At 37.8% G+C, this 22,577-nt stretch overlaps 1 protein-coding gene and 1 long non-coding RNA gene across 4 annotated transcripts in view; one reads left to right on the top strand and one right to left on the bottom strand.

Annotated features, from left to right (window-relative positions):
- LOC145467088 (transient receptor potential cation channel subfamily V member 5-like) overlaps positions 1 to 22,577 on the top strand; it is a 92,468-nt gene that overhangs the window by 57,033 nt on the left and 12,858 nt on the right. The window contains exons 1-2 of one of the 3 annotated variants that reach the window (XM_081450610.1): positions 17,825 to 18,236; positions 18,926 to 19,120. The exons of the other annotated variants lie outside the window; for them this stretch is intronic. Of the exons in view, the coding sequence (XP_081306736.1) occupies positions 18,114 to 18,236; positions 18,926 to 19,120 (318 nt within the window). The 5' untranslated portion in view covers positions 17,825 to 18,113. Of the gene's footprint in view, positions 1 to 17,824; positions 18,237 to 18,925; positions 19,121 to 22,577 lie in introns of those variants that run through there. 3 annotated transcript variants of the gene reach the window in all.
- LOC145467115 (uncharacterized) lies at positions 6,810 to 17,718 on the bottom strand. Its single transcript, XR_014042018.1, has 3 exons — positions 17,466 to 17,718; positions 15,221 to 15,301; positions 6,810 to 9,757 (listed from the first exon to the last, which is right to left on the bottom strand). It is a non-coding gene; the product is annotated as an uncharacterized LOC145467115 (long non-coding RNA).

Raw genomic sequence — 22,577 nt, 5'->3', positions numbered from 1 at the left:
GCGGCGCCTTGGCACGAGAAGAGAAGCGAAAAGTCCATGAGGGCGGGAATCGGGATTTCATTTCAGAGGCTTTCCCGTTCCTAGAGCTATTCGTTTTAAAATGGTCGTCTGGAGAATGGACCAGAGCCTGTTTGGTCCTTTGCTCTGCTCAAGAAGGGATTACAGTGAGAAGGTTTTATCTGGTCGATTACAGTACGTTTAGAAATCCCTGAAAAAGGAAAACTTAAGAGCATAGCGTTGTGTCACGGGGAAGCGTGACCCACGAAGCGAGGGTGATTAGACCGATTGTAGTACAACCAAAACGAGCTCTAAGCTTAAAGATTTCCTTTACTGGTGTTAAGAAAATACTTTCGACTGTGCTGCAGTCCTGTGCTTTAGAAACACTGTCGTTTGTACTCGCTATTTCTTGGGTATTGCACTCCGTCATTCGTTCGCTTCCTGTTAACATCTTTACCAATCTGCTTAACAGTGCGTACAATGTGACCATTTCAGAGGTTGAGCATTTTCCGCCAGGTTAAAGCCGACGACAATAAAATTAATGAACATTGCTTGCAAAATGTCAGGTCTTATTTAGCGAGACACAATAATGCAATTTCATCTCTTACAAGAAAGTCATGAAATTGTCCGAGTAGAGCAGCTCGGTTAACCCTTGGCTCGGTTATTTAATTACAGGGTTAAATTGAATTCCGTCCGCACCACAGGCTTAATGGCTCACGGCCAAAGGTAGTGTTTGGGATGTCATTTTGGACAGACTGAAAAATTAGAATTCTCAACAAACATCACTAACACACTGGGGATTTAAGCCCCTTGAAGCGCATATTTTAGCATAACTTCAAATAAACTTAACATACCATCACCAGATTTGGAAAGTAAATAGTTGACAGAAGTCCAACGTTTTTCACAACAAAGAGTACAGCGCATGTCGGATGATGACGTCATAAACGATGAGGTCACATCATACTCTTAATTTTAAATTCGTAAATTCCAACTTTCTTTTTTTACTGTTTTTGAAAGATAGAAACAAGAGTAGTTGAAAAAAAAAGGTTTGGCGAAAAACGAAGCAAAGTTAGTGTGCTTAGACGTACTTAGCGTTTTAAGGGGCTTAAATCCCCAGTGTGTGAGACATAGATTTTGTATTATTTACACCAACCGCGGCTTCAGTGAACACAACTTTAGCTTTGAAGATATGGAATTTGAAGTGCTTGTTCCATCTGTTTTGTTCCAGCCGTCACCAGACCGTCACTTTCCTTAGTCTTTCGATTGCACTTTGTACAAGGATCCTGTTATCAACAGGTACTTTCCTGACTTTGAGTCGCACATCTTGCATTGCATTAGCAGTGACATTAGTATCTACATCACAAACACAACAGCAATTAGGTTGTTTCACCGACTTAAAGCCAAAATATTCTAGAATTTCTTTTCTTTGGCATTAATTCATCCTTTGACTGGCAGTAATCTTTCACTGACTGCTCTATGTGGACCTTGTTTTTGCCAATATCAGTATTGTTGTAATACAAACCAGCTTTAGCTTGTAGGCCGGCCGTGAAATATGAAATATGTTTGTAACATATGGTGTATCAACACCCATTCCAAGAGCCGCGGATGTGCAAATATAACTCTTACCCTTAAGTTCTGTTTTTTAATCTCTGAAATCATTTCCTTTTTCATGCCGTCTGTTTCTGACGAATGGAACTGGGCGAAAAGTCTTGCTGATGGTTCCTTGGATACTCCAACAAACTGGTTATCCTTTAGTATTCTTTCAAGCAGTGTGTAAGCATATCCACAATACTCTAGTTTGGATATTGGATATTTTTCTCTCTGCATGACCAACTCATTGGCAATTGGTTTAAGGATGGCTCTGTAGCTTTCACTGCCAAGGTGATTGCTGAGCGATGTGGAGCCGGAAGCTGGTGAGCGTAGGTGAAAATTGTTAAGGTCCAAATTCATCCTTGACTAGTCAGATCCGCGAAAGGCCGCCCCATTCTTCCTGAGAGCAAGGTCATACTCTGTAAAAATTTGGAACTTATGCCAATGTTTTTTCCACTGATGCCTGCTTTAGTGTTTTCTCGGAGCCCTTTAGTCTCTTTTCGTAAATGGATTTTGGAATTGTCAGAGTTGTTGGACACGAGGCTAACTTTCACGAACGACCCTGCTTGGAAGCCTGACCACTATATACAACAACATTTGACATTTTTTTGTCAATAAAGGATCCGCAATCTGGAAATGACCACATCGCCATCCCGGAAGTCCTACAAGTCTTTGGCACACGCATAAGTCTCGCGCTACGTTTTCTTGAAACTCTACCCGGAATTTTCCTAAGCGCGCGTTCGATGTGCTACTTTTTGAATCACGCGTTCTAACGTTAATATTTCAACTGATGAAGGCTCAAGCACCACCCAAAACGTCTTGAACGAAACATCAAAAAAATAATCAGCCAAAACGATCAGGATCTAGCGGAACGTACAAATATGTCCAGCAGAAACAACATGAAGCAGTTAGAATTTGTTCTCAATCACAACTACTCCAAACACGACAACGTTCATTACAAACAAATATCTGGATGTGCGATGGGTTCCCCAATCAGATAATAATAAATACTTGTAATCCAAAAGGATCAGTTGCTGCGTGGCACAGTTAACAGTTAAAAAGTTGTAAATAGTAATAACAATCAGATGTGCTGGGAAAAAATACGCATGCCTCACCGGATGTCCGTGAATTACGGACATACGGTAATAGGCCAATTCCGATATATTAAAATTCTAACTTGGCTCCGAGGCTTAGGGGAATAAAACAAAAGAAATCGCATCGAGGATGAGGAATTAATGATTAATTTCTTTTGTTTTATTCCCCTAAGCCTCGGAGCCAAGTTGGTCAATCTCGTATCCATTCTCGTCCCGAGTGTAACTCTTCTAAAAAATATCGTTGACGAGGACGAGGCCACAATAAACGGAGGCTCTGGGGACGGGAATGGAAACGGAGAAATTACTTCTTTGGGACTTAAAATGGAAAGGAAAAACATAAATCAATGTGTAGGTGGCCTCAGAATAGAAGATCAAGGTGTACATTATCCTCAAACCTTTCTGGTGAAGAATTCTTCTTTCCTTCAATTAACTGCCACGAAAATTAACATGACGATCGGTGCGCTTTCCAGAGTGAGTTTGAATACAAATCGCGGATTTAAAGCAGCTTCTTGGACTTTAGAAAACAAAAATAGTAATGCACAGTATTACTTCGAAGTTGAATTCAACCGTTTTGAACGATTGGTGAAGCCACGGCCGATAATGAATGACTGCAAAAGCCGTCGGCAAAAACTCAAGCTTTCACTTTTAGATAAGTTTCTTTTCCCTCATCTTAAATAGAAATGTATTGTTATTGAACTTCCTGTCACCTTTCTTTCATTTGGTTGCCTTTATTTGAGAATTTTAGGTTTTTAAAGTGAACAGTATTTTTGCACCTTGGATTCCTGCGTATTTAATCAGTACAGTGACCTCCGCAGTTTTTTTTAATGTATTCGTTTCGTTCAAATATATTTTTTGGGTCTTATTCAGCTACTACAGAACTTCTGAGAAAAGAACTAAGTGGGCACTAAGTTAACACAGTTGAAATGCGATTTATCTCGAAATAATTGGCTTGTTTTTGCCGTCTTTTTGATTTACAACTTCATCTTTCTTTCGCTGCGCTGTATTATTTCGTCGCGCGGCGAAGGAATTATCTGACTTCTTGTTTCTAAATTGGTTTTTACATGTGTCTCTTTTCACTTTTACTTTCCCATGTTTTTTCAAACGTTATCCGTTATAATAAAAGAATGGAAATCTGTTGTATTCGGTTTCATTTTGTAATCCAAAGTCAATAATTAACTCATTTTTGCGTATTCAATTTGTCGCGCGGCAAAGAAAAAATAGAATTTCTTGTTTTCTTATAAGTTTTACACGTCAAGTTGAGTTCTTTTTGTCGATATTTTTTAATATTTTGGCCCTTCATTTATTCAACTTCAAGTAAACGATGTCTTGAAACCTGATCTTGTGTCTGTGGTTACTGCGCAAATGGTTTATTTTTGTGCTTACGCTCGCTCTGGAATTAAAAATTTCAAAAACACGCCAGGAAAAAAACACTGGCATTTTCCAAATTTTTACAGAGTCAATTCGGGCATTCAGATCCCAACTTTGCTAGCTCATAAGGAATGAGGCGGTAACGACATCAGCAAAAAGTGTCATATTCTAAAAAAGCCCGAGTTTACGCAGATTTGCGTCTTGCTCAGTTTTTTATGCTTTGGTAATATTTACAGTGGTTCTACTATTTTCATCCAGGTAAAACCTAGAAGTTGAGAATGAAAAAACCCAAAAAACAACCAGAAAAAGATCAGTGAGGAAGACTGAAGACTTTCAATTCGTATGCCGTCAGGAGAGCCATTTTGTTTTTGTTTTTTTATTGCAATGCACACAACTACATGACTTTCAGTACAATACTTTACTAAACATAATTAACAGTACTTTCGGTAATATAACACAACTAACTCGCACTCACTTATCGATCACGAATTACATAGCAAAGTCACACCTATTTGAGCCTGACATGTTCTAAGTTATTCAGCTACTTCTAGTATTTATATTGCCCATTTCTTCCTAAACATATCTAAATTATTATTTTTGGTACAGATGTATTTCTCAGTCTGCTACTTTAATTTGGCACATGCACAAGCGAGTTTGTCAGTTGTTACCTACCTATTTGACCTAAGAACTCCAACTTGTCCCTGGAGGAGGGTACTAATGTGTAAAGAAATCATTCAGTTGGAAATAATACAAAAGTGGGAAATAACAACAAAAAGCGCTCGCCAGCTCTCTTTTTTACATTTTTTTTTCTTACTTGGCCTTAACTTGAAATACCAGACTAACGCGAAACATTAAGTTGCATGCAAAACTTTGGATTTTCGTTTTTATATACCACTTCTTTTTCGACTCAAGGCAGCATAATCAAATTACTTATGTATTACCTTGCCAATGGCAATGAGTTCCTAGAGCACGCACTGTCCGAGGCCAAGCGTCAAACATCCATACACTATTATAGACTACAATATTAGTCCTAAAGTCTCACAATTTATCTGGCGAGCATAGTAAACCAAGCGTGTTCGCCACAACTGAGGTTAATCTTGTGACCTTTTCATGGTAGCCACTCCTCTCCAATCAATATTCTCTTGATGTTGTGTACAAGATGATCTAAGGATGGATTGCGATCTCGTATTTTTTCGCCTTCTAGGTGAAATATTCTTCTTTCATCAAAATCAGCCGGGATCCAGTCGTTCTTCGTTCTTTTTGTGAAGAAGACAATTACCAGCCTTTTTAGAAGATCCTTGTTTTCTGTAAACTCTTTATGAAAGAGTTTGCCGTCGAAAGTTTCAAAACCATCTTCGATTTCTGTGTCTTTGTCGTGAATAAGGGATGACGCCTTGCGTGACCCGATCAACACAACACAATCACTGCGGGGAAGTTGATCTTTGAGCTTCTGTTCCTCAAGTAAAACGTCTACGATATTTCTTACGTCTGCTATATAGCGAAGCCTGCCTTGTAGATAGTCTTTTAGTTGTTCGGCTTTCGTTCTGTCGCTTTCAGTGTAAAGAAACAGAGCATGCTTCATTTCTCAAATCGCGAATAGATTTCTGCGTGAGGTTAGAACAAGATGAATAAACACGCTTCTTGAATTGTAACAATGTCGGTCCTTCTTTAAAGTTGAATTACTCAAGCCGATTGAAAATGCTGGAATAAATCTTTCATAGGAAGATAAGGTGAGGCTTTTGATCCGAAGAGAACATCCGCCCTTTTAGGCCTCAAATATTGCGACCGGTGTAGCGACTAGAATTTTCCTTGCGCTTTTATTTCACGTTTTCGCGTGACCTCTGGGGATTACGTAATCTACTCATTAGTACATTACCGGTCATCATAACTTGCGATCAGGCGTTCTTTCTTTGTTTTCGCGGCGGGAGCAAGAACGCCTGATAGTCCTGATACAATTCCTTGACGCTCGGCAATCAGATGAAAAATGAGCTCGATCGAAAATTTCTCCCGCCACGCTTTGCGAGTCTTGTCCAACACCGCCTGGGTCTGGAATTTGCTCAACACCATGACATGACAACACTGTAATTTGGCGTGGCCAAGTGGTTAGGGCGCTAGATTTGTAATCCGGATGTCCTGGGTTCAAATCCTCCTCCATGCCATTAAGGTGGATTTGTGTTTGGTAGTCCAAGATTCAAGTGAGATTTTTAACAAGTTTCTGTTTAATATACAGTATTTGTTTGCTTATTTCAGTGTCCACAATTAGCACAGCAGTGCTACACACTGCGACACTTCAATAAAGTGATTTATTTCATATATTGCGTATTTTTTTATTTGTTGATCAAACGCTTTCGAATCCAAATTAAATTCTTTACGTAATGTGGGCAGAATGTTTCAAAATTACACGCATCTATTGTAGCCTGCATGGCAAGCGTTCCCGTGCGAAGAGCCTTTCTGGTCGCGCGTAAAGCTCTAATTTACGCGCGGCCAGAGTGCGGAAAAGTTCGAGAACGCTTGCTATGCAGGCTAAATTATACGGACCTTTCATTCTCGTCCCCAGTGCTACTTGTCTTAAAATGTCGTTTCGCTGACCACGTGACCAAACGAAACGGAGGCTTTGGGGATGAGAATGACGTAGCCGCCCTCAACGATTTTCAAAAGGCTGCTCCTTGTACCGTTGCAGTTATGTCCTATGTAGCAGACATGTCCTCTGACGTAATGTGATATACGGAGCCAATCATATCATGCGTTCTAGCTAATAACACGCAGCATAAGACTGGTAACTAAACTCCGTTGCAGTTCGGTCTTCGAGCAAAATTGATTTTTGGAGGGGTAGCGTACGGAAGCAGTATTTGACTTTATATGTCTTTACTCTGAACCAGAGTGACTCTGAACGTAAATATGCAGCGACTATTTGCAAGAATGGCATTTACCTCACAAGATTTCTATCGGAAATTGACCGCTTAGTCTATTTTCAGTTTCAAATTCAACATGAAAGTTCGATCGAAGATTTAAACAGTGGTTGCTCTCCGGTTTGCGAACTGCGTGTTCCCGGCCAGCCAATATTACACTCCGCGCTTTGATTATCCTCAAATTATTCAGATCGTTTAATGATATTACAGAGGCAAAACAAATTTCTGAGAAGCAGTGTAACCAATTTTAGTTTCGGTGCTGTAAAACTACTACTCAATCTGCGCAATATTTCTCTATTCCCAATCTTGTCACTCACACGAAATCCGGTTCGCGAAAGCCCTCTTCTCAGTATAAGTTTGTTGAGGCTGACTGAACCTTTTTGGGTAAGCCGTCTCCTGTAGCATCGAACATTTATTACAGAAATTTTCTTGTCGAGTAGATTTTTATGGTCGGGGTGCTTTCTAACTGTTCCTAGTTCGCTTTGCTTTACAAAACAGCAGTAGAAGTCAAAAAACCACAGAGCACTTTGTGGCCTATTGAAAACACCACAGAGCGCTTTGTGGCCTACTCAAAACACCACAGAGCGCTTTGTGGCCTATTCAAAACACCACAGAGCGCTATGTGGTGTTTTATTTTGGGATTTAACATTGAAAACTGGATGGCTCGTTGACTCGCAAATATCTCACAGCTATTTTCTGAAATTATTTGGTTTTTCCAATTTTTCACACCACAAAGCGCTTTGTGGCCTATTCAAAACACCGCAAAGCGCTTTGTGGCCTATTCAAAACACCACAAAGCGCTTTGTGGCCTATTCAATACACCACAAAGCGCTTTGTGGTCGTCATCGTAATCATAGCGATTCTGTCAGTGGAAGTTATACTATGTGGACAAAACTGGCAGAGGGGCTCTCTTATTTTGACAGGGAGGTTGGCAAGATTTTCGCACCACCCCTTACATTAATTATGCATGCAATTTTTTGACTGACTCGTTCTTTTCACGATTGCTGTTTGAGTATAATGTGATAGTTTGAGATAGTTGCATACATAATTAATGTATGGCGCTGTACGGAAATCGTACCTGGAGGTTAGCCGAGTGCTCTTAAAGAAACCTCTGAAAGGAACCAATAGATTTTCGCAAACGTGCTGAGCAAGGTTATGTTGGACACTATTTCAGTTTTTGTTTTTAGAAAGAAATATCACCGAATCTCGGATATAAGACTTGATACCCTTAAAAGTACCCGTTATGGTTATCAGACAGAGCACTGACTGCTAATGAGATTTGCATTCCTGGGATCGTCTGGAACTAGCTACAACGGGTGCGTGTTATTAACCGGGAGGGAGGATGAAATGAAAGCAGAAGGTTGAAAATTAGGAATTCAGTGATACCTCAACCTATCACTTGTTTCGGTTAGAGAATCTTAGAGGGATTTATTATGTTCATTGATTTATAGCTCTATTGTTAGTCCTCGTTTGTAGGCACACCCCTCAGGAATTTAGCATTGAACATGGAATGAAACTTACGTCGGATACTGATACGGGTATTTCTTTTTTTAACAAGTCTATGGATCTCGCCATAACATTGCAAGGCGAAGAACTCGACCAATGTTTTACAAACACGGACCTCATACTAGTTCAATAACATAATTTAGTTATGACAAAGAAGATTACAAATCTTTTTTTATTTATTTATGGCTAGACTGGAATTTATACAACTGGTGTTTTCATGAGCAGGTATAACTACCATTATCACTATCAACTGGAATCTTATAGATCTTTCTACACACGGGCGAACCAAAACAATCTGACTTGTGACCTTGAATTAATTGGCTTGAATTATCTGCAATGCTCACGTATGATAAAAACCGTTGCTTTATCCAAACATTTTCGAAAATTATATTTTAGGGCATGTTTTTAGCCTGTGTTGCAAAACCACTATAATCTTGAGATTTGTATTGTTACAAAGGCAAAATAACCAAAGTTAGAATTAGTTTGAGAAATTCTATTTTTGACAGATAAATGCCTTTTGGACATACTAATATAATACTTATCATTGCATTTAGAGTGGTGCACTTCTAACACAGGCCACCAAACTAATTTTTTTTCATCATTTTTTGACATGTTTTCAACAACTTTCCTATGGCTTCCATTCAAATCTGGCAAATCCAAATTATGAAAAGAAATGTGAGAAGTGGAGTTGTCGACTGATCAGCAGGATACATGATGCTTGATATTTTCACCATTCATGCATTTTGATTAGCTTATTTAAACCACGGAAGGTGGACACAGTTAGTCAGGCACGACTGTGACTGGGTTCTTATTACAAAGATGAAAAGTTCTGTCACTCTTTTGTCCCTTAAATCTAGATCCAACAAACTAGTCACAGGCAACACAGTGATTTGTGGTTCATTTAGTAAAAAAAAAAAAAAGTAATGACATATTTTCTTCAGCCTTTGAGCTTGGGCTAATTTGAATAAGCTGTTGTAAATGTAGAACAATCAAAACAATTTCAGACTCATCCTCTATTTACTTAATTATTACTTATTAATACATCTGTTAAAGAAATCCTCATAAAAATTTAAAAAATCTACGAAATAAATACAGATTTTATCACTGTCACTAAACTCATCCTCTATTAACTTTCTGTAGAGGTGTTCATCATCATTGTCTTGTTCTTCTTGCCGTTCCGCTTGTTCTTCTTGATCCTCTTGTCCTTCTTCTTCTTCTTTGTCTTCTTCTAACTCCTCCTCCTCCTCCTCATCGATCATATCATCTAATGCCTCCAGGTATGGTTTGGCCAGGCTATTAAAAATATGGAGAGGGATTTACTTCATCAATAGACACAACAATATTGTGGAAAATTGAAACTTTCTGTGAAGGGGCCTGTTACGGCTATTTCGTGTTTTCTTTGTGTCCTTTTTTGTTCCGTATGTTAATGCATTTTTTCACATTCTGCATGCTTTTTTTCTCGCGTCGTATGTAAATTTCGTTGCGTATATATTTGTGTTATCCTTTCATGTTCACTTAGTGCTAGTTTATCGTCCGGTACACTTGTATCTTCTTGATTCCTTGAACCCCGTTGCCAGCATTTTGGTAAGCCGTTTAGTTTATCGTCTGTTTGTATTTTCCTCTTAGTTTTCTGCCGTCTTCAGTTAGTTATTTGTAGTAAATCGTTTCATGTTTATCTTTAGGAATTTACCTTCCTCCTACGGAAAGTGAAAGAAATTTGCTGGACTAATTGAAACTCGCTTTAAGTTGTGTCTGAAGTCGGCCCTTTGCCTCTTCAGGGCCCATTTCTTGACACTTCCTGGCTATTCAAGGGCTTGTCAACTTACAAGGACCGTTTTCAGGCTGCTGTTTTGGGCCCAAAGCACCAAACTACCTAATGAAACTGAAATCAGTTTTTAAAAAGAGCATTGGAATTATAATCTAAAGTACAACAGTAATATTATTATAATTCAAATTATAAATATTCATACTGTATTTTGAAAGTGGAAGTTTTTTCACGAGGAATGTGAACGCCTGAAAGAGATCTTTTCCCGACTGTGCTATCCTGACGACCTTGTGCAGTCAATCATTCGCAAATTTATTGAATCAAAAGTGTCCGAGGATTCACATACTCGAGTGGCTCATAAAAGAGAAGCCCCAGTCAGAATCATGTCGCCCTACAAGGACCAGAAATCTGCAAACGTAGTACGTAAACAGCTGGCTGACCTCAGTCGGAAGATCAACGCAGATATTAGCCCAGTTTACACAATTAGAAAGATCAAGGATGAAATTAAGGTCAGGGAAGACAAGCAGCCTCTTGTGAGTCAACAATGCGTGGTGTATTCATTTCAGTGTGGCCTGTGTGATGCAGGCTATGTCGGTTACACGTTCCGACACCTACACCAACGAATTGAAGAAAACAAAGGATCGGCAATCGGAAACCACCTCAGAGAGCAGCACGATATGGAGCCAGAAGACATCGCACAGAGTTTTCGAATCTTAAGAAAGTGTCAGAACAAATTTGGCTGCCTTATTTTTGAAATGTTTTTTTTATCAAAGAACTGAAACCAATGCTAAACAAACAGTGCGATTCAATTCGCGCCAAATTATTTGTTTAGAGCAATTCTTTCTAAGATTATTTTATTTTTCCATTGTATATTTTTAACACTTTTTCACATATTTTATCACATTTTAGCGTTCGCCACATTTTTATCTATTATAAGTTGTTTTTAACAAATTTATGGCTATATGCTAATGTAGAAAATTTACTCACTTGAAAATGACCTAGTAGAGGTCGAAACGTCGTGACTTTTTAGCGCTAGTTTTTATTTCAAAATAGATTTCTAAGAAACTACTTATTACCATACTGTATTTCTATACCTAAATAAGAAAACCAGTTTTTGATTAATATGATGCAAATGGACTTCTCTACAAACTCACTTCCTTCAACTTAATGTCTGCTAATTTTTCACGCAAATAGCAAACCACCAGTTGTGATTGCAGTTACCCGTCTCACTCTACATAGCAATTTTCAATTTGGTTTCAAAATTAACTTGCATTTGGTTTTGCATCACTGTGCTCTGTTTTGCATCCTGTACTTTCTTTGTTGTGTTGTTTGTAATATTGTTAATACTCTGGTTCTGGTTTCAAGGCACTTCAATGAACTGTTCAGACATCACTTACTTCCAGTATGAGATGAAGTAATAAAGTACATGTACATGTCATTTTTGGTCTAGGACATTGATGGGGATTCCTAGACAGGCTCCCAGAGGAGCTCCCATTTGCTTTCAAAATTATATCATTAGCCTAGCAAAACTAGTGCCAGTCCCAAACCCCACATTAGAATTTAAAATCCTTAAAACTCATAGTCTTGTTGTTATTGGGATAAGATGTTCTAGCTTCCGAGCTACTGTTTGAAACACCTCACAAGATTAGAAGCCACAGATTTAGGAAAGCCATTCCCTAACAGAACGTTTTAATCATTGTTCTTTGTTTCTGAATGAGTGAGTCTATTTCACATATACGAGAAGCCTGGTGCAACAAGGCCTAACCCAAGTAATTTTGCTAAGTCAACGTACTTGACTAGAAAACAAGACATTCTGTCCAGTGTTTGTGTGATTCCTATAAATGTCAATGGATGTTCTTTTCAGAGAAATGTTCAGGAAATGGATCAAGCCATCTTCAAATTTGTTGACCGTAAAACATGTCAGATTTATTTGGTTTGTCCATCAACGGCATATCTTCAAAATAACGTCCATAAAACTACTCATTTATAAGGCCACTGTCAAGCATTTTACGAACAATATCATTTTTGAGTTCTGTCATGATAAAACAACAACAACAACAACAACGGCCTAATGAAGAACCCAACAAAATGCCATCAATTTGGTTGTTGAGTGCTCTCTTAATTAATTTGGTGTTAATCAATTTATTGTCATTAACTCCAAAGAAACCAATCTGAACAACTGTCAGGGCTTGCTGTGAGGGCTTGCAAACTCCAATTCCTCTTAGAGTGAAAACAAGGTGTTTTCCTTCCACATCTACACGGGAGAGTATCATAATTTATGTGGGTGGTGGTGGTGTATCGAGTTGTGTTTGACAAACCTTTTTCATTTTTTATGTTTCTACATATAGCAATATAAAGGAACTGTTTTTTAACTGTTTAATAGCAAACCACTTTATTTTTAAAAAGTGTCTGTTATTTTTAGTTAAAGTTAATTTGGCTAACAATTCCTTTCTATTTAAATGTATGTTGCTTGAAAACTGTGATCTGGTGGCCCTAGATGCAATTTGAGTTTTTCTGTAATTTTGAGAAGTCAAGCCCCACTGTTTGTTATTAATATTGTATCAAAAGGGTAACACCATTCTTATCATGGTTTTTCTATTGATTCCATTTCATCATTACTTAAGGTGGCTCTGCAGTTATTCTGGGCACACTCACCCATGTCAAAGTTTGCAACATAAATTTTGGGGCTTTGAAGTGTTGGCTAAGAAATTTTGGGAAATATTTTGTCTTTCACTTGGTGATAATGTTACTTAGTATCATTTACTGGGGATAATATTTTAATTTATTCTTACTGGTGTTTGACTGGACCCTATCTTTTGGACAACAACACTACCAGTAAAAAAAAATTTTGCTGGCATACTTTTACTCAATTTCTGGAACCAGCTTATTTTGACTTAATACAAACCATGCCCAAGTCTTGGGGAAATCATTTGAGTAGAAGTTCAGAAGTATTACCTTAAAGGTCAAAGACATGTAAACTCAACTCTAACATTCACTGAAAGTTTCTACAATTGACTCTCATTTCCGAAACAAGCCATGAACCCAAATTTTGTGAGAAGCTTGCCCCAAAGCTTGCTAAATAAAAGTCGCTAGTCGATTAGTGATCGTGCGAACCATAAAAAGCATTAATCCCTAGTTCTTAAAATACTATAAAATGCTTGATAACCTCATTGAATTTTCAAAGATGCATTTTGCAACAGTATTTGGAAATAACTTTTGTGTCAAAGTCTTTCCACACAAATTGTATGGTATGGCAATATTTTGGCTATAAGTTTTACTGTTGTGACTCAAAAAGAAATGGGGCACTGTTGTCAGGATTGTAAGCTACTCCCCGACTGATCTCTGGTGAGGAAGAGAAGCAGTTTTGTTAATCTATGATTACAAATACAAAATAGGTACTACAGGTACGGGCTGAGCCATCTTTTTGCCATTCCTTAATATATAGTTAAAAAGACAATTATTAATAATAACAATAATAATAAATAAAAATAGCAATAAAAACAACAATGATGACAACAAAAATAATAATAATATTAATGATAATGATGTGCTTCTGGGCATGAATTATGTTTTCATTCATGACAGTTGGTTCATCGTATTTGACCAGTAAAAGTGCTTCACTGGGTCTATTTGTTAGAAAAGTGGAGTCTCATCAAAATGTGTGGGCACAGTTCGTGGATGTTTAAAATCTTGTGAGGGATGTGCTCTATGACTGATTAATAACCCAATGAATCACTGTTGCAACACCAAAACAAGAAGGCAAGTTTATAAAAAAGTTGAGCATTTCTGCAAGTTGAAATTTTCTCATGAGTGCTACTGGGCAACAAAAGTCTACTAGGTACGGCAACTAAAAAGACACACGGGGAACCAACAAAAACAGAACTAGTTGCCCAAAGGGCAAATTAGCAAGAAAGTTAGTGTCGAACACAGCATTAATAGCTGTCAAGCTCATTCTAAGAGCTTTGTGGCATCCAAAAGTTTTCTTTACTCTGCCTCCTCGACTCCTCAACCTCTCTTAATTCATTTATGTTTGTTGTGCCCTAAACCATTGCAGGAAAGAAAGTGAGTGCTTTGCAGGCTGTAAGTATACATGTAGAATACAGTAGCGGCAATTGTACATGTATGGTTTACCAGTTTTGTCATTTAAGTTAAGGTTGTCATTTGCTAACACAGAAAGCTCAACTTCCTACAAGCTGTCTTGTTCACAGCTTTTGGGGTTTTAAATAAGAGTCACAACAAAGAATAGAAAAAATATGTGCACTGTGACAAATGCTTGAGTAACTACATATGATATGCAGATATCTTCTGTGTAACATGCAGCAAAAATTGCTTGTATCACTGCCATACATCTATACCTTAACCTATAATATACCACAGAACCTCCCAAAGTACCAGTAAGTTGAGACTTTTATTTTATATCAATTTTAAAAACAAAATTATTTTGTTCTAGTGGGGACAATGGGTTGTTGACTAGTTTAATGGATACACAAGGATAATAAGCTGTGCATTAAAGTGGTACTGTATAATCACTTCTTCCTTAAGATTTTGAAACTCCATCTACTAAATACTCCCTGTGCTAAATTTTAAGCCTTCATAGCAGGGATGAAAAGGAATTAAACACTAGAAACTGGCTAACTTATCCAGGTGTGAAGAAGATGTGTTTTGAAAAATAGTTGGCCTTCTCTAACACATAATAGTTGGCTTTCTCTAATACATAATAGTTGGCTTCCTCTAACACATTTGGTTTGCAATGTTCTTCTTAGTATTGCTGGAGTACTTAGTGTACAAGAAAAAACTCATAAGCTAACCAGATATTGAAGCATAATATGAGGACATAAGCCCTAAAATTCTTGAGAAAGTGCTGCCATTACAGTTAAGATCCAATTACGTACAGGTAACAAAAAAAATGAATTATTTTGGCAAGACACAACTCTAAAAAAGTTATCAATGCATGGCAACTGATACATATCATGGTAAGGGCTGATGCTCACCATCCCTAGTTCCTTCTCTACTATGACTTTCTTCAGTTTGTGCATGTTTTCCCTCATCCAACCCATGATGATCATCCATTACTGCAAAAACAGAAATTCAAAGCATTATTGTTAAACACAAGATCACACAAATGCAATTATATTTTAAGTTACACTGACTGTTTTAAAATAACATACATGTACAGGCTTGTAGATTAAAAGTTGTTCCTCAGTAAAGGGAAATTTAAAAGAAAACAAAATTCAATCAGAAACAACTGCAAGAGTATGACTATCTTATCAAGACCTAGGTTTTTAAAGTCTATTTCAACTGACAATGAAACCAAAACAGAACAGACTGAATCTCTAGTGGCAAAGTTTAGCTGGTGAGAACTACATCATATTTACCAAGAGATAAAAGACATCCTTGAGAAAAAAAATACAAGTAGATAAACAAACCGTTTTCTCCTTCTTTAATTGTTTTTACATTAAAAGAACAAAAAAAAACCCAAGTATCCAAAAACATGAATAAATTCTCCAGAAGATAACAAGAATGGCAATGTTCCTCACACAAGAGCTGGCACAAAGAGATAATGGCAATACCACCTAATGAAGACATGACAAGGTATTGGCATGTATCCCTATTTAAACTATAGAGTGTTTCTGTCTCGGAACTATCGGTTGATAGTTGCCCCATGGAAATTTGATGTTCTTAAAACAAATATGCTAGTTTTAAGAACATCAAATTTCCAAGGGACAACTATCAACCGATAGTTCCGAGACATAAACACTCTATTGTCTTTATCGTTCACCACTAAATTTTCTTCTGCACGCCAGTTCAAAATTCATATTGAATTATTTTCAACTTTTTTAGATGAAAGCCATGGAAGGTCGTTGAAGCCAAATGTAAAATTTGAAAAAGAAAACAGACAAAAACCCACTTAATATATTTCCATTGTTTACTTTCTGTAAGCCCGCTTCTTTACAGAAACATTTACATGGATGAGTACTATCCATCTGGGTATTTTCCTCAGACAGGCACTATGGGCTGATAGTGTCTCTCCACGGATGAACACTATTGCGTCACGTGATCAATTTAAACCAATAAGAATCGGAGAAAATTCAGTGGTGAACTATCATATGTACTAATTGGACCAGCCGAATAGAAAAGGAAACCTAGGCAAGCACTTCTTGAAGCAGCCTCACATGATGACTATTCACACTGTGTGTCTACAAAACACTGCTTCGTAACAAACAGCTTAAAGGTAGCAAGTCAACAACAGAGGAAAAGAAGAACAGAAGGACAAACAACCCTGACCTTAACTGGTGATTCCTTAGCACTATATTGCGAACGCTTCAAGCGCAGAATTTTACACTTATTCAATAGCATCAAAAACAAAATCATTACTCATGGATTGTATGTTATTTGGATTATTTTCGATTCTTTTGCATAAGTTGTTTATTATGTTGTTCCTTATGCTCAAAAATTCATGTATGCCTATCAAAGTTCATCAAAAAACTGTACCTTCCAGCCACCGCAAAATGTAATGCGGAGTGATAAAATAAATCAATAGTACTATTTAAAAGACCTGGCAAAATAGGGTAAGACTGGTACATCATATCTCTTTTGCAAGCATGGTGACCTATTTTAATTTATTTTTAGAGACTGTGCTTTGTAGGAAACATTCAGGGAAATGTATTGTGTCCAGGAGATTACTTTTAAGCTTACTTTAACATCGGTAGAAATCATTCCCAATACTGGTAGAAGCAAAGAAATACCAGACAAAATAAAGGTTCGAAAGTTCAAACTGTCACAAGAATGGTAAACTCGATTTCTTGACATCCTGAACTAAACTCAAATTTCTTGAACTGTAACCAATTTCAATCCTTGCAATCCTGCACATTATTTCGAAACTACTGTTTTTGCTTTGCTCTATAGCATTTTTATCCAACTAAGCCGTATATTTGGTGGCATTTGGCGATACCAGGTGGTAATAAGCTGAGTGAAAATTTGCTCTGTCTGCACGACAGCGTTTCTTTATGCCCGTGACGGAGGCAGATCTTAATTGCAAAATTCAAAACACAACAGTGTGGACTATACAAACTAGTGCCAGCTTAGTTCGTGCCGCTTGAAAGCAACACGATCAACAAAACTTAGATTGCTGATGAACATGTCGAAATGGCTTCGTAGACTTGAGCCATATAAATTGCTCACTCCATTTCTACAAACAACATAATACAATACACTACACTTCACAAAGCTTCTTACCAACAATATTAGGCTTCAAAGGCAGCTGTAAATGTGTTTCGGAACATGCAGAAAGATCCGGCAAAACACCCTCACGATAAAAGTCACAATCGATAGGTTTCGAGCTTTCAACTGGCAAACACCGTCCCGTCCCCTAGTAAAATAATCTCAGAGGACACGATCACAACGCATTTTCATTGGAAGAAACAACAACACATACAATTGGTCAAAAGGTGTTAGACATGTCTGCCACGCAGGACGAAAGTGCAACGCTACAGCTCCTCGCCGTCGCCTTTGTCGGGAGAAGAAAAAATAGAGAAGACCCTGGGGACTAGGTTGGAGAATGACGGACCTTTTTGCCAACCAGAGAAACGCGCAAGCCCCGAAGTGACGTCGATGTTTGTAAACTCAGCAGTTTATGGATGTTGGTCGCGCTGTCAAGAGTGGTTTACAAAGATCAGTGCTATGCAAAGCTGGTTAACTAATTATTTTACCTTCATGGAGCAAATATGGCTACGGTTAAGGGAAAATGTCTTGTTAAGTAATTCGGTTTGATGCCATTTATACGATTTGAGGGCGCCCTTCTGGAAAGCTAAAAGGCCGGTAAAAGGCTGTTTTCAGCGCATGAATAAGTTATTTGCATCTTCAAGCTAGTTAAAAGGTCAAGGTATGAAAAGAAAAGAACAGGAGCTGCTCGAGCGAGCTGAAGGAAACGAAAGTCGGGAGGAAGAGCCAGGTGATCAACAAACTGATGGCCTGGAAGATGGATTTGACCGAGAGTTCTGGATTAAGGTATCAAACTTTTATGACCTTTTTAATAATTTTTTTAAGAATCCGAATAGCGAGTTTAAATTGTTTGATATTGATATGAGGTAAATTATAATTTGATTATTTAATAAAATACAGACATGTTGTTATTAGTTAACATTTCCCAGTACCCACGGTAGTATAAAAATATTAATTATAGCATAGCTATGATTGGTTAATTCATTGTCTACTATTTGCCCATGCGTGTATGCTGCTGACATTTGCTTATGTGATGTACCTCAATAAAAGGACTTCTTTTGCTTCTATATGTCAATGTTATGTTATAAAAACAAATGGTAAACACCACAACTGTATGCTATTGGGTTTTGCATGCACTTGGGAGGTTTGCTAAGCACTCAAAAAGCTAGAGTCGCACTGGGCTATTGCCTCAAACAAGTCTTATGCTTCTTTTGTGCTTAGCAACCTCCCTCATGCATCCATAGCTCAATAGTGTGGCATTTACCATTTGTAAAAACTAAAAATATTTATTCAGTTTGCTTTGTACTCTCTTTAACACAACAGCCTAACATGTAGACAAACGCTTAAGATGAACAAAACAAAATAAATTGCTCTCCTAGGTTGATGTGGACACTTAAATGGATATAATAAGTCAGAAGAAAATAAAAATTGAAAACTGATGAAAAACATTAGACACACTAACATAATATTTTTAGGTTCGACAAAAGAGAAGTGAAGGAATGTCATGGAACAGAGCCATGGATGAAGTGCGAGTTGAAAGGCTGATCCAAAATTACAAATACAATGGTGAGCTAGCCAGTGAAGACCCTGCTCTTGTGATGTTAAAAAAGTGGCCAGCATCAAAACAGTATCAATATAATTCAGATCGCCTTCCAGGCCTTGAAGAACTGGTATGTATTATATATAAAATACATCCTTAAAGCAGATCTCCTATGCAGCAAAGGCACGCAAGCAGAAGCATCTGGTAACCCATTAATCTAAAAAATTTTGGTTGTCATGTGACTGTGCGTATGTACGTACATGTACATACTTCCATATGTACTTTGGTACATCTGTACGCCCCCTTCATGTTAATCAATGTAAAATGTCACTCTGCAACAATCTAGGAGGGGTGGGGGCTTACAGCGTACATCTCATCTCTGACATTGAGCATCCGTGTTACATGTATGTTCAACTGACACCTGTGAAAACAAGGTATCTGCTGACCAGTATCACATGACCATATCGGGGGGCTCATGTTCAGAGCTCATGAAGGTCACATGTTATTTGAAGTTGACCACTGTCCAGGCACTTTATTGCACATGATTGGTTGAAAACTTGCCATGACAACGCAGCACTGAAATGGGTTCCTTACGTATACTTCAAATTTCATGACCTGTTCAGAACTTTACAACGATGAATCACTGCTAATCTTTCACTTATTGCCATTTGCACAGTTCAGGCAACTTTTACTGCACACTACATCATCTCTACGAATAATGTCATGTTCAAAAGAGCTTAATGCAGGTGATGAAGGCAAGTAACTGTTTTTAATCACTCAAAATCGTTGGTTTGTGAGATACTGCACGAGCTAGCTTGCGTGAGCTCACAGAACCATTGTTTGAAAAGTATATGCTGCTTTTGTTTTTGAGCTTTGCCATTCTATTTAAGGTAATTCCCTGGAAATAAAACTGCACAAAAAGTCATAGATTTTTGTTCAAACTTTGTCCAATGAATATTTATCATATGAGAACTTTAATTATAAAATAAAAAAGGGGGTTGCCCATGCTTGTTAAGGAACAGTGAGGCATTGAAAATGTCCCATTTTAGTGTTATTCAATGCTTATTACAAGAATGCATTCCAAATTATTGTAAACTCTTTGTGAGTCCAGATTCTTGAGAACACGCCTCAAACTACAGTCAATAATATTATTGTGTCAGACACAAATAAACGTTTTAAGTTTGATTTTGACAGACAGCTGAATCCTTGTTAAAATATTGGAACCAAATTGCTTGTCACGGCTATCAAACTGCAAAATAGAAAAGACTACAGTGCAGCTGCTATTTTCCTTATTTATTCAATTTTCAACAATAGAAATCAGATTAGTTGATTAAAATGACTGGAAAAAAATTGGCAAATTCGCCATGTTTTCAATGTGTGCGTGCACGAATGTGCGCTAATGACACCATAAATTATGCGCAGTAAGGATGCACAATGCAATACTGGGGAATGACCTTTAAAAGAACAAAGTACATTGTACAAATCATGAAATTTAAGTTGCAAATGAAAACAAATGCAGTAAAATGAATGAGGCATAGGGGGGGGGGGGGGGGGTGAATTTGGCCTCACTGAAATGTGCTTTCCTACCCTGGGCTTGGACCATTATTATACACTCAATGCAATTCTGAAATGGCATCATATTGCCAGCTAGTTGTGTTCTCATACAATGGGTGGAGTTGCGACAATTCCTTTGATAATTTGAAATACAAAAAACCCCAGTACGCATGAAGAATTGCAATCATGATGTTTTCTGTTTGCCGGCGAGTTACTTGAATATTTCGAGTTTTAAGCTGTAAACTCCTTGTAGAACAGGGCTCGAAATTGCGACTCACTGGTCGCCAATGCGACCAAAAATTGAGCAATGGCGACTAAATTTTCAGAACTGGTCACCAGCTGGCGACTCGCGTTTTGTCCGATAACTAAAGAAAACCACGACACAACTTTTGTTTTTAAATCTTTATATTAGGAAATCAATCGGATATGGTAGCTAGTATACAACTCACCTTTCCGTCCCCAGTAAAATAATGTCTGAATATTACAAGATAATCGAAAAAATTGAATGTATTCAGGAGCTATAATCGGGGACGGAGACCATAAGCACGCATCATTTCTAGTATTGGGGTTGTCCCCATGATATGGGACAATAATTCTATTTTTAGAACAAATTGCGCCATCGCCTGCGGCACATGCGCGTACATGCTGCGAGGATTTTTGCGGATGTCACGCGGGGGAAATGGCGTCCAAAATTCCCGAAATTTTTCATGTTTTTGGCCCACAACTCAACGCATTTACATCTGTTGGAATTTTTCTTAAGTATTTTCGTCGTAAGCTGCTCCAGTTTGAGTGAAGTAAGACAGTCTCGAATTTAGGTATGTTCCGCTTTAAGCTTATATATATCGCTGACCAGGTTGTGTTCCGACGGATGCTTCTTTTACATGAGCTGTACATTACTCCACTTTTTAAAGATTAACAGCTTTTCCATTACACAGCAAAAAACTAGCTGGTTATAAAAAAAAAAAAAAGATATAGCAGAGCTTCAGGACTTCATAGTTTCCTAGCTCCACTTGCCACACGCTTGCGAGAAATTTGCCAGCCTATCGCGATTGAAAAGTGAAACAAAATAATTGCTTGTTTGGTCAGTTTGAGTTTCGCTTGAATTGTAAGCAACGCTTGATGTTTCATCAAGGCCCAATAACTTTACGTCCGTAGATACTGCTCAGTTTTATTCGTGTAAAAATCCAGTAAATTCTCTGTTGTCCATGAATGAGAGCGCCCGCCAATGCGTGTTTTGTACAGTCAGTAAACATGACAAATTGTACTTCTGCCGCACTTTCATGTGAAAGCGTACATCGAACTCAAACAATAACTCTATAGTTTTTGAATATGTTTAAGATTGATAAATGTTTGAGAACATATTAAAAGCTAAGCTGAAAATATGTGAATAAACCAGAAATAATCAGCAAAGTTACGATGACGCTTTCTTTATATAATCAACTTTGAAAAACGATTTCGATTTTGTATTCTCAGTGTAAAACTTCACTATGCTTATGTTGAAGAAACACACGATGTTAGTAGCCTTTTTTGCGTTCGTGAAATTTGTTGCGGCATCTCAGCACAAAAGATAAAGAAAGAAATCTTTGTCAAGATTTGTTGACAATAGACCATTTTACAGTTGTCTGCTCAGTGACCTGGCCTTTGTATGGCAGCGAGGCTAGAGTTGACCTTGTTTTGATACAGACCTCACTGCTTTTGTTGTGTAAAACAAGTTGTTCTGATGCTAACTAGGTGCATTTACATGACAAAAGCAGTGAGGTCTGTATCAAAACAAGGTCAACTCTCGCCTCACTGCCATACAAAGGCCAGGTCACTGAGCAGACAACTGTAAAATGGTCTATTGAAAGCACCGACTCAGACTTGAAAGTGCACGAGCTGCAGTATGCAAATGAGCTAATTGTACGCGTCAGACTTTCCTTTCAAAAACTTTGCAAACTCACCAAACAAGCAGAAACAATAAGAAACCATCAAAACAGGTTTTGGTTATAATTAACCATTGTCTGAGAAACTCACAAATTAACTCAATACCAGAG

The sequence above is a fragment of the Orbicella franksi genome, chromosome 14 (genome assembly GCF_964199315.1).
Source record: "Orbicella franksi chromosome 14, jaOrbFran1.1, whole genome shotgun sequence".
In the NCBI taxonomy this organism is placed as follows: Eukaryota; Metazoa; Cnidaria; class Anthozoa; order Scleractinia; family Merulinidae; genus Orbicella; species Orbicella franksi.
This window is presented reverse-complemented; position numbering and strand designations above follow the sequence as displayed.